The following is a 12,780-nucleotide window of genomic DNA, read 5'->3' as shown; positions in this document are numbered from 1 at the left end:
GTATTAGCTCTGCATTGTCTTCGCTTTTATATTTGCTTTTTGTGTAAATGGAATTGTGTTTTCTTTTTTTTGTGTGCTTTTGGTGGAATTGAATATGTGTGCTTCCCGTGTGCCGCGAATAAATGTGCTTTATTATTGAACTGTTCTCCCGCTTCGCTTCGTCTTTTTCTCCCATTGAACCCTCATCTTGCTTCACGTAAAGGGTTGGTAGTGGGCTGAGTACGCCCGATAATTAATCGAACCGTCGAGGTCGACGATAACACCGCTCGGTTATTCTGATAGTACGGAACGGGTCGCTTAAGTGGCCCGTGTCCGAAGTCGACCTGCGGCGAGGTGCGATCGCCCGGTCTACCCTCCGCGTGGGTACTTAGGTAGGTCGAATTTGGCGAGCAACCCTATCCCACACGGGGGCTGATTGGCTCGATCGCGGTGAGACCGAAAGGTCCACCCGTGACTGGTTCCCGGCGTTAGTCCGAGAGGGTCACGACTGGATTGTCCGTCCGGTGGGCGACGTGCCGCGATTCGAGTTACGTGGCCGTCAGCACGCCGGCAGGCGCGAAATCCGCAACAATATATATATATATATATATATATATATATATATATATATATATATATATATATACTGTATATATATATATATATATATATATATATATATATATATATATATATATATATATATATATATATATATACTGTATATATATATATATATACTGTATATATATATATATATATATATACTGTATATATATATATATATATATATATATATATATACTGTATATATATATATATACTGTATATATATATATATATATATATATATATATATATATATATATATGTATATATACTGTATATATATATATATATATATATATATATATATATATATATACTGTATATATATATATATATATATATATATATATATATATATATATATATATATGTATATATATATATATATATATATATACTGTATATATATATATATATATATATATACTGTATATATATATATATATATATATATATATATATATATATATATATATATATATATATATATACTGTATGTATATATATATATATATATATATATATATATATATATATATATATATATATATATATATATATATATATATATATATTTATGGATGTGGTTGTGAGGGTAGATGGAATAATTTAATAGGGAATTTAGCATTGTGTGGAGTTGCTTGGTCCAGGGACGAGTGGAAAGCATCTCAATGTAACTAAGTTAGGGAATCTGTGAGGTAAAGTGTTACGTGTCACTGCACGGGGGGGTGGTGTGATGTTAATTCGCCTTGAGAGTAAGAATAAGTTACCCAGTGTGTGATTGCCCTCTGTGATTTTTCCTGATGTTATTTTATATTTCAAGATAAGCAATAAAAGGGGGGGGGGCATCTCTGAAATGACAACAAATGTTCAGGAAGCCCGCCTTCCCGGGTTTGGTGCATGTAGGCCATGCCCCAGAGGCAGAGGATTGTGAGACGGAAGACACCTGAATAAGAAGAGGGCGTTGGAGGTTCCTAGTGCTTGGGACGAGAAAATCCATGTGATCGAGGTCGACAGCAGGCAGGCTTGCACAATTTTGGATTGTGGAAGATTTCTGTGTTGATAGGACCAGAGATCAGAGAGTGCACACATGAGGATTGGAGTTGGCTTGTGTGCTTTTGGAGGGAGAAAGGCTGGAACATTTTGGGCCTTTGAGTGGTGTGCCACTTGCAGATTACCTGGCGTACGTCTGAACTGCTATGAGAGAGGTGATGGCGCCATTTTACACAAGTGTGCATGTGCTGGTGGAAGCGCCTCAATTCCAGTTCAACAAGGATCACCTCTGGGCCAAGCTGCGTACAAGTATACTTGAAAGGGAGGTTTTTATTTTTATTTTGTATCCCCATTGTCCATATTTGCATCTGTGTGTGAGGCCTCAACTGCAGGAGTTATTTATTTAATTCCATTATTATCATTATTTTTATTACCTGTTGATTTTTTGTCTTTGTAAATATTTTGTGTATGTTCATTAAATGTGTTAATTTTGAAGAAACTGTACTCCTGTTGTTGTAGTGGGGTTCGAGGACAAACCCCCAGTGCATCCATTTCTGTGCGGTGCATCCATTTCATTCCCTGTGCTCCTCCACCCATCCGCCATTGCCCTCCGCCATGCTCTTCGAGCATGTGTTAAAATCTCTGTCGATCAACGTGTCTGCCTCCTCTTAAAAAAAAACTGCACGGTCATCCAGGGGCTGTCGGTGTTAACCGCCCATTACCACAAATTGGGTCGGGGGTTTTGCCGAGGCTGGCCACACCAGCGACTATATATATATATATATATATATATATATATATATATATATATATATATATATATATATATATATATATATATATATATATATATATATATATATATATATATATATATATATATATATATATATATATATATATATATATATATATATAGCCTGGTGTGTTGGCGCAGTGGTTTGGGCAGCGGCTTGGGATCCAAAAGGTCCTGAGTTCAAGCCCCGTTGGGCCACTGAATTAATGCACCAGGGGGTTGACTCAGCCTGTCATCCTTCCGAGGTCGGCGAAATGAGTACCAGTATACTGGGCCGGTGTATACCCCGGTTAAAATAGGTGTACCATATCCCTGTGTCGTAAGAGGCGAGCAGGGTTGCGTCAGGAAGGGCATCCGGCGTAAAACCTGTGCCAAATCACTATGCGGATCACACGGATGATCCGCTGTGGCGACCCCTAACGGGAGCAGCTGAAAGAAGAAGAAGATATATATATATATTTATATATATAAGAAGGCGCTTCCAACCAAAAGTAAAGACTACATCGACTCCTCTAATTTGACTAATAAGCAAGAGCAGACCCGGTCTCAGACAACGTTGCACCAGCTTCAGAGCCGCCTTCTTCAGGTATAATATTGTACAGCTTCATCAGCACAAAATCAAGCACTGCTCATCCACCACAACTTTTACTGATAAGTGATAACACAAGCAAAAACTATTAAATCTCATCCGACACAAAATTCATTTTCAAATCTGAACTAAAAACAACAAATATAACCACTTATGCCATTTGTCATAGCTGGTATTGAATAATCAAGTGATTGATCATTTCAAAATCTCTTTCGGCATCACCATCTCGAGTGTATTCATCCTTACTTTTTGTGATTTTCCCTTCCAAATGATTCCACGATGGTTCAGTTGAAGTTGTTGACCTTTTGGAGAAGTTGAATCATATAAGCCAACCACTTTCAACTGAAGCCTACCTTCATCAACAAGTTGCCAATTCAGAAGCTCATAAATAGCTGGAGGATCTCCATTCTCATCAAACTTTATCAAACTGCCCATGTTGTTTACAAAATGTACGTTCCTCATGTAGTGTAATAACTGAAAAAAAAAAAAAACACAAAAGAAACAAACATTTTTTTTTGAAGTTGTGGGGTCAAAGAGGAATAGTACAACAAGAGAAGAAAGGTTGACAAAATCCAGAAGAGAAACGTTTGGTGAGCCCTCAAATGAAGTACTGTACAACGCTCTCTTCACCACAGATCGCTACGGTGGGACAAACACCTCCACGTAATTAAAAACACCTCACCACCACGTAACCGCCTCGTTATTAAAAACACCTCAACCACTACATAATTCAAAACAACTCCCACTGTGCAATTCATAACATCTCACCACATGTCGCTATAGAGACAGGCTTGTTTTAACTGAGGATAAGTACATGAGTTGCCGTGTTGTCATGATTTACACAAATCATAATACAAACATTTATTTTGCACATATTTATTTGTAATATTCATGAGATTACATTTTAATAAGCAATTGAAGTTGAAGATTTTATGTTTTGAAAAAAAATTATTAAATTATCATTTTGTTTTACAATAAACGGTAAGTGTGTGCCATTTCTGATCAACTGTTTTGTTTCAGTGCTCTACAATATTTGCACTGTTTCTGAATAATGTACATTGATCGACTTGAACAATGTTCAGGGGTAACTCGCATGTTTTCTGAGTCACGTGTTGTTTTGCAATGCAACAGGCAGTGGCTGGGTCACTGAAAATGTGAAATTTTATTTTATACATCATTTCACCTTTTTGTATGATATGCCATTATTTGACCCATCACTATGACATCGATAAATACATATAAAAATAAAAAGTTATGTTTTTAAAAGTTTCTTCAACCGTTTAGCTTAGTGAAGCTGCTTGGCGTATGTTTTTTTTTAATTTTTTTTTGGTCTACATTATCAAGGCTCGTATGAGATCTTACACACAACACACAGCAAGGGGGGCATGATACAAGAGGTGCGGGAGAGGGAAGGACAAAACAATAGGTAACAGAGACATGAGGAGATCTGTGATAAGGAAAGGGATGGGGTGGGAAACACTGGGTACACAAGATAGACTTTACAGAGATTTTCAGGAAGGAAAGCAGCGAATTTTAAGGAGTTTGGTTTGGGGTGGATTAACGGGGGTAGAAAAGACAGGTTATGGATAGGGGAAGACAAGAGGCGGTGGTGAATGGCTGTTTTGAAAGCCTGGAGGGAAGAGTGGGATTGAAGAGAGTGCTGGAGTTTGTCCCAAAGGTGGGAAAAAGAGGAATGAAAGAGTGAAGGTGAGTTGTGATTCGTGATTTTGGTGGTTTTTCCAGAAGAGGGTTGCTTGAGGACCTTGAGCACCCTGCGGAAATACGGGGGTGACATATGGCAGACAGAGCAGTGTGTGGCGAGAACGGAAAGGAGATGGTAGAAGACAGAACGACCACCGACCTGCCTGTGGTGAGAGAGTGAGAGGCCCAAAGACTCAGCCTCACCATGGGAGATACCAATGATCCTAAAGTTCGGACCATTGGCATCTCCTGCAATGAGATGGATATGTGTGTGTGTGTCGTTGAATGGTGTCGACATACAAGGGTTTCAGAATGTGGAATGGAGTCCTCCCAGGGTGGGCTCAAAATATCCACCTTCATTTTGGTAAGGCACCACGATTCATGGACCAAGCTGTGAAATTTTCTTTTCTCTAAAGTTTGTGCCGAGGGTTCTCGTCAGGATCAGCACTGAGCCCCGGACAGCTTCCAACTGTAGTTCCTTTGTTGTAATATTCCCAGCGATTGTTTTTAATATTTCTGTGAGGTTCTTCGTCATCATTCCCGTAGCTCCAACTATCACTGGTACAACTTTGGTTTTCTTCAGCTTCCAGGATCTTTTCATTTCATTCTTGAGGTCTTGGTATTTTGTCATTTTCTTGATTTCTGCATCGTTTTGTCCAAAATCGCTGGTATTAACACCTCACTTAGCAATGTCTTATTCTCTTTTTTGTACCTTAGGATGATATCTTTTGTATGTATGTTATCATATCAATGCTTTGTTTTAGATGTTCATGCTCGATTGGATCATGAGGTCATATATGAGCTGTACTTCCATGTTTTCAGTGATTGCTTTTCGTTAACGTTCCCACAAATTCTCTGGAACTGGGATATCAAAGATTTTGAAGATGTGCCAGTGGATTACTTTACAAACTCCGTTTTGTCATTGTGTGTACAGCTGTTCTAATTTGAGTTGTTTATTTTTTGTGCATTCGGTCATTCAGCATAACATATCATTCTCTTTGCCAACCCCACCTCCACCCCTCATCTGTCTCCTTTTCCCTCCCCCACCCCCACCACCCGTACCTCACTCCACTCTCGCTGTCTCTCGCTCTCTCGATGTCTCTCTCTCTGTCTCTGTCTCTTTCTGTCTCTTTCTCTATCTGTCTCTCCTGATCTATTCTCTCCTGGACCGTGCATTTCCTGATCCAATAGAACATATCAGGCCAAATAAATTATTGAAATATCAGGCTATATATCGTTAGTAGTAGATTAATGGGGTTTCTTGTGCAGTCATTCAAATGAATGGGGGAAAAGGGGGAAACTCTCTGATTTAAGGTTAAAAAGCCGAACAGGAGTCTGATTTTCTCCCCATTTACCCCATGCAAATGAATGGGGGGGGGACTCTCTTATTTAACCCCTAAACCTCTAAATAGGAGACTGGGATAATACAAATGAATTGACAAAACTCTCTGTCTCAAGACTCAAAAGCTCGAACCAGGAGTTTAATCTCTGCCCCCTTCCCCTCCTCCACCCCCCCCAATGTTAAATTGGGTCTAACTTAAGGGAGTGACTTAAATTGGGATTATAATTAATATTAAGACACTGATTAAAACATTTCTTTTATATTATCATTCCATTCAAAGAGTGAGCCAATGAATGGGGAAGTTTTTTAATGTGTTTTCAGTTCGTGCCGTGAAAATGAGGAAGTATTCTGTGAGAGACAAGGCCTCGTGGTTATATTTTAAATCAGAACACAAACAGGCTAATAAACGTAAGTTTTATCAAAATCATTCAAAGCATTTTCATTTTGTGCTTAAATGAGTCAGACTGCTTGAGAATGTATCGCCCACGTATTTCCCTAGTTGTCTCGCCCGAACCGTCATTTCCAGTGTGGACACACACCCTGGAAATTCTAAGATTATGTAATCCCACTTCCTCGAAGTTGCTTTATAAACGAGCCATCAGTCGTAAATTTAGTCTGAAAGCTTTATAATTTTTCTCATCTTGTCCTATTGAGAATCGATTGAAACATGAACTATTTTTCATCTCAAGAAGATGAGAACCCATTACAATATCGGTAAGTTTGTTTGTGTTCTTCCTCTGAGAATCACAGTGAAGCAACTGATTATTAATTAAATCACTGTATGACTAATAAATATTGTTTTTTTACAACAGATTGTCTCCAATAACAACATCGTTGATCGCCGATGTTGAAATTGAATTATCCGAATTACACGACGTATGGATACAGATGTACGATTTTATTCTAGAGATTCAGATTTTCAGGGGAGAAATGAGAGATATCATTACCGACTGGGAGGCATTGCTGTCATCTCCTATAATCTTGAAACACCCGACTTCAACATGAGGAACACGCACGTGCATGTGTGAGTGTATGTCTATCTGCTTGTCTCTGTCTATCTACATATATATATATATATATATATATATATATATATATATATATATATATATATATATATATATATATATATATATATATATATATATATATATATATAGTCTCTTTGTCCATTTCTCGATCTGTCTCTGCCTGTCTCAATATCTCTCCTGAGTTTTAACACATTATTTTTTTTTTATTTTTCAGTTTAAACACCTGTCTGGATGAACCAAGCACAGAAGTTAATCGTCTGCAGGAATCTGAACTGACACTCAAGACATCTGAAGCAGACCGCTTGGAAATATCTATTTTTACAACTGAATATTTAATATTATCAATGTTGATTTCTTATAAATGATTTCCTTGCAATTATCTGATTCTTAACTACAAAAAAAGAATAAATACATGAAGAAGAGAGGGAAGGAGGGGGGAGGGTGGTGGTTGGTGCGCTACCCAACAACCCATCACCCCCTCATCCCACCCCCTCCCCTCCCCGTATGTGTCTGGGGAAGGGTGGGGAGTGGGATGAGGGAGGTGGGGGTGCACAGGGGTGATGAGGGGGGTGGGGCTTGTGTAGGAGGGGCTTGTGTGGGAGGGGTTTGTGTGGGTGGGGTTTATGTGGGTGGGGCTTGTGTGGGCAGGGTTTATGTGGATGAGGCTTCTGTGGATGAGGTTTGTGTGGATAGATGGATGGGTGGATGGGTGAAGCTTGTGTGGATGGGAGGAGCAAATTTTTTTAATTAAATAAACATGTTGTGTGTGGGGAACTAATTAACTAATTGTCTAATCACTAATTTTGTGAAAATGATGAATGTGGGTGGAGCTTGTGTGGAGTGGGCTTTGTGTGGGTGGAGCTTGTGTGGGGTGGGGTTTGTGTGGAGCTTGTGTGGGGTGGGGGTTTATGTGTGTGGGGTTTGAGTGGGCAGGGTTTATGTGGGTGGGGTTTGTGTGGGTGGAGCTTGTGTGGGCGGAGTCAAAAAGGGGTGGAGTCAAAAAAAACCTCAATTTATCTTCGTCTTTTGTAATTCCTGTGAATAACATGAACCTAAAATCTCTTCCCTTTCTAAATCATATACCTTATAAGTCCAAGGAACCGTATCTATTTCATCAACAATTTTAAAAAGCTCATTTGTCCATCACTTTGTATAACCTTTTTCAAAACTGAGATTTCCACCTATATATTCTTACGATATCACCAACTTTGAACTTAGGTTTTCTGACATTAATCTCTTTTTCATATTCTAATTTAGTAAATATTTCTGATGGTTTCATATTCGTTGACGTGTGAATTGTGTCATTATACTTATCTACAATATCACGAATAAAAGATGACCATTGTTGTGAACCGAGTTGTGTGAATTTTTTTATATAGTCTCTTTTAAAGGCCCTGTCACACCTTGACGATTTAGCCAGCGTATGCCTGACATATGCAAAATTTGGCTAAAACGCTGGCACACGTCGAATATGTTATGGGTAAGTTTGTATACGTTAAGAGCATGCTGGCATATGTCGTAGTACGCTGGGTTTTTTTGTAGTACGCTGGCATATGTCTTTGAATGCTGGCATACGTCGGAGTACGCCGAGGTGTTAGACAAATTTTCCATGCTTGAAATTTGTCGACGTATGCCAGCGTATGACTCACACGTTCCGCATAAGCTTGGCCATAAGTTGTAGGCACGTTACGCGATTGTTGACACTCATCGACACATGTTACTTGTAAGTTACTCATAAGTCTAAACAAGTTGAGATAATGTTTAGCGTACCCAAAACTTATTTCTAACCTATGAATAACGTGCTGTAGGCACGTTATGCAATCATTGAAACACGTTGACACATGTTACTTGTACATTACTTATAAGTCAAAACACGTCAAGGTAATGGTTAGCGTCAGTGTTCCAGACTCCCTGGTTTTTTATTTATTTATTTTTTCTTTGGTGTGACAGTGATGTTGACACTTCGATTTCTAGTGCGGTTATGATATAATATAATTAATAGGCTGCTGCTCAACGATTTAAATCATAACCGCAGGAGAAATCGAAGTGTCAACATCACCGTCATACCGAAGGAAAAAAAAAAAAACGGGGAGTCTGGAACACTGACGCTAACCATTACGTCGACGTGTTTCGACTTATGAGTAACATACAAGTAACGTGTGTCGACATGTGTCAACGACTGCGAAACGTGCCTACAACTTATGCCAGTGTATGCGGAACTTTTGTCATACGCCGAGTACATCGAGAAATTTTCAACATGCTGAAAATTTATCGATGTACTCGGCATATGACGACGTATGCCAGTGGACTACAATGTCTGCCAGCGTACTATGACGTATGCCAGCGTGCTATTAACGAATACAAAACTTACCCATAACGTATTCGACGTGTGCCAGCTTGGTTCGGCAAATTTTTCATACGTCGGCATACGCTGGATAAAACGTCAAGGTGTGACAGCGGCTTCACACTTCGATGTCTAGTGCTATTATGATTTGAATCGTCGAGCCACAGCTTATTAATAGCCTATGCCATGTGATCGTTGGAGATACGTTGCCGCACACTTTGTATAAGTTAGACTATCGTTGGGCATAGGTTGTGAACGCCGACAACACGCTCAGCATTCGTTGGTATAAGTTATCTATATGTGGTTGAAACGTTCTGTGTACATTACTAATATGTTATGCAGATGTCCAACACGTTATTATACACCCAAAATTTCAAAACAAACATCAATAGTTCAGCATATGCCAGCGTTTTACATACATTTTGATACCTTGCCATACGCTGACGAAATCGTCAAGGTGTGACAGGGCCCAAAGCTACGATTAAAGCATTCAATAACAAAGGCTTTTCCTTCATTAAAGGTACTGTATAATGTAATGCTGTTATTTTTTAGAAAATTCATAAATGTCTTGTTATAAAACTCTCTACCCTCAACAGTCCACAATGTTTTCGGTTTTCTCTTACTTTTATTAAATATCTGTTGAAAGGCTAACATAAGAGTATTACCTGTTTTGTTTTTTAAAGGGACAACCCATGCATAGCTACTCCTCAAATCGATAACGGTTAAAGCATACATGTACCCATTATCATTATTGAGTTCAATCAAATCAGTGGACCAGATATAGTCAACTTCCTATGAATAAACCTTCCTTCTATGAAACTTTGTGAATATTGGTTTATGTAATTCATCTGCTAATTGTTCTTCAGTCTTAATGACATCATTAGAGCCTACAAGTTTTTTGAATTTCCAAGCCCAAGTTTCAATTTAGTACTGATCATCTTCTTCACGATGAACCTATCAACTTTTTCTCTCAAGGTTGGATTTTGTATCAGAGACAAATTATACAACATTTCTCTATCAGCTTCATGCTTTTCTTACAAAGTTGTGGTATTCCCATAATCAATATCGTGCCTCATGCACACTTCATCAACACTATTGATGGGTTTACTCCATGGTTTAGTATTGTCTGCCTCATCTAATCTTTTATCCTAGTTTGTGCCTGGACCACAGAAAGAATACCCTGGAAGGTGTAATTCCCATGGTATACCAGAAGTTGTAAATTTACTTCCTGATAAAAACTTTTGTATATCTCCTCCACGTTTGTGTTTGGAGATAAATTGACACTTTTTTGAACCACACACCGAATTTGTACCTTTTGTATAACCCTAATATTTTTACTTTTAAAATATGAGATTTTTTAGTGTTAGTTTTCTTTTTACATTTGACACAATAACTCATTTATTTATGAGAAAAATTCCTGCAGAGTGCAAAAACCTTTTTAGTTTCCAACATGCACATTTGAATCTTTATTTTTAAAACATGAATTTTTAAAACATAAAACATGAATGATCCTCAGAAATGTCTTCACTCTCTCCTCCATTTATTGATGAAAATTTTTTATTTATTTTCCATAAAACCCCCAATCTTTTTTTAGTCTCACTGGTTTCAATATTTTAATATTTATTTATTCTCTCTTTCCTCCTTCTCTCTTTCCTCCTTCTCTCTTTCCTCCTTCTCTCTCTTCTCTCTCTTCTCTTTCTCCTCCTTCTCTCTCTTCTCTCTCTCTCTTCTCCCTTTCCTTCTCTCTCTCTTCTCCCTCTCCTTCTCTCTCTTGTCCTTTTCCTCCTCTTCTCTCTCTTCTTCAACTCCTTCCTTGTCCCTTATTATCCTTGAATCACTTACACCCCATAGAATATCATACATATATTCATCAGAATTTCTTGTTATTCCTGTATCCAAAATAATTTTTTTTTTACAACAGGAAACCAATAAAAAATTTTTGAATTTCTAAAAGAGCCTTACGTTTTCTTAACTTCATAATTTTTTCATTATTTAACATTTTTATTAAATCTAAAGTTGTCGGTTTATCAACATCAGTATAAAGCCAATCATTTATTAAAAAATACCTCATTCTTATGTTGTAGAACATATTTATTAGAATACCGAATACCCTTTTCTTGAAGGTATGCTTGGACAGAGAAATGATCATTTTCTTGAAGCCTTCTTGCTGTCATTTATGTATTAGAAATATATGACAGAATAATATTATGACACGAAACACCTCCCCATCTTCCCATAGTTAAATCATTTTGTATTTCCTTACTTATTATATATAATCCTGTTTTTTTCTGTTTTCATGATATAAACTAGGGCAAAACCATTATTATATTTACCCTAATTAAATTCTTTTATTTGTTGTTTATGAATCATGCTTCCACAAAACTCATTCTCACTACCAAGTGGATAATATTCTTCCTTAAGAGACTGATTTAATTGTTCCAGGTCTTCTCGGTCAATTTTAAATGACCAATTATACCCTAAATCCATCCATCGGGACCATACTCCATGCAGAGCGTTGGTGCTGCCAAAGCAGTCTCCTTGGCTATTGGACACAATCCTGGACGGGTCGCCACTCCGACACAGTATACCAGCATGCTGGCACTCATTCTGCCGACCTCGGAAGGATGACAGGCAGAGTCAACCCCACCTGGTATGAATTGAACAGTGGAGTGGGGTTTGAACTCAGGATCAGAGGATTCCAAGCCACCACCCTTACCATTGAGCCAACACCAGGTATACCCTAAATCATTCATATCATAACCCCATTGTTCTATTCTCATACAAACGATATGCTCTTCTTTATAAAATTTTTTTTTATTGGAACTGTGAATTCTGTATGACCTGGAAATAAAATCAACACTTCTGTATCTTTGGAATACACGGCCGTTTTATTGGATATATATTGTGATAAATCACTTAATTTCACAAAGTCATTCACGTCAGTCAGGCTTGGATAATTTTTTCATATATAAGCATTTTTCACAAAAATATTTTTGGTTATACTCTACTTCTGTCGTTCAGCCTGTGCCTTTGTGTAATAATTTGATAAATTAATATCCAGTTCTTGGGATACACTAAAGATAGAACCATCTTTACCAACATAAGTCAATAATATAAGATTAAAAATAATGTCATAAAAAATTATTTTTCTTGAGTTGAAATAACACATATAGACATAATTGTCCACAACACTTGGAATTTAATTATTGGACTTGAACTGTTTGAAAAACACCATTCTGTAAGAATTTTATGACTTCAATAGGTGGTGGAAGACCAAAACTATCAAAATAATATTTGTCTTGACTATTAAATATACAAACCCAATGAGAACCTTTCCCACTATTATCTTCTAAGTTCATGATAATATTCCTTGAATGTTTAGGCACGTTTGTTAAT

General features: G+C 37.5%; 1 protein-coding gene across 1 annotated transcript in view; it reads right to left on the bottom strand.

Moving 5' to 3' along the window:
• Positions 1-3,433, bottom strand: part of LOC147034952 (extracellular calcium-sensing receptor-like) — a 23,058-nt gene extending 19,625 nt beyond the window's left edge. The window contains exon 1 of the mRNA XM_085891589.1: positions 3,213-3,433. Coding sequence (XP_085747715.1) covers positions 3,213-3,428 — 216 coding nt within the window. The 5' untranslated portion in view covers positions 3,429-3,433. The remainder of the gene's footprint in view (positions 1-3,212) is intronic.
• Positions 3,434-12,780: the final 9,347 nt, after the last annotated feature.

Source organism: Eptatretus burgeri, chromosome 1, assembly GCF_056783735.1.
Source record: "Eptatretus burgeri isolate ZD-2024b chromosome 1, Ebu_testis_v1, whole genome shotgun sequence".
Lineage (NCBI taxonomy): Eukaryota > Metazoa > Chordata > Myxini > Myxiniformes > Myxinidae > Eptatretus > Eptatretus burgeri.
This window is presented reverse-complemented; position numbering and strand designations above follow the sequence as displayed.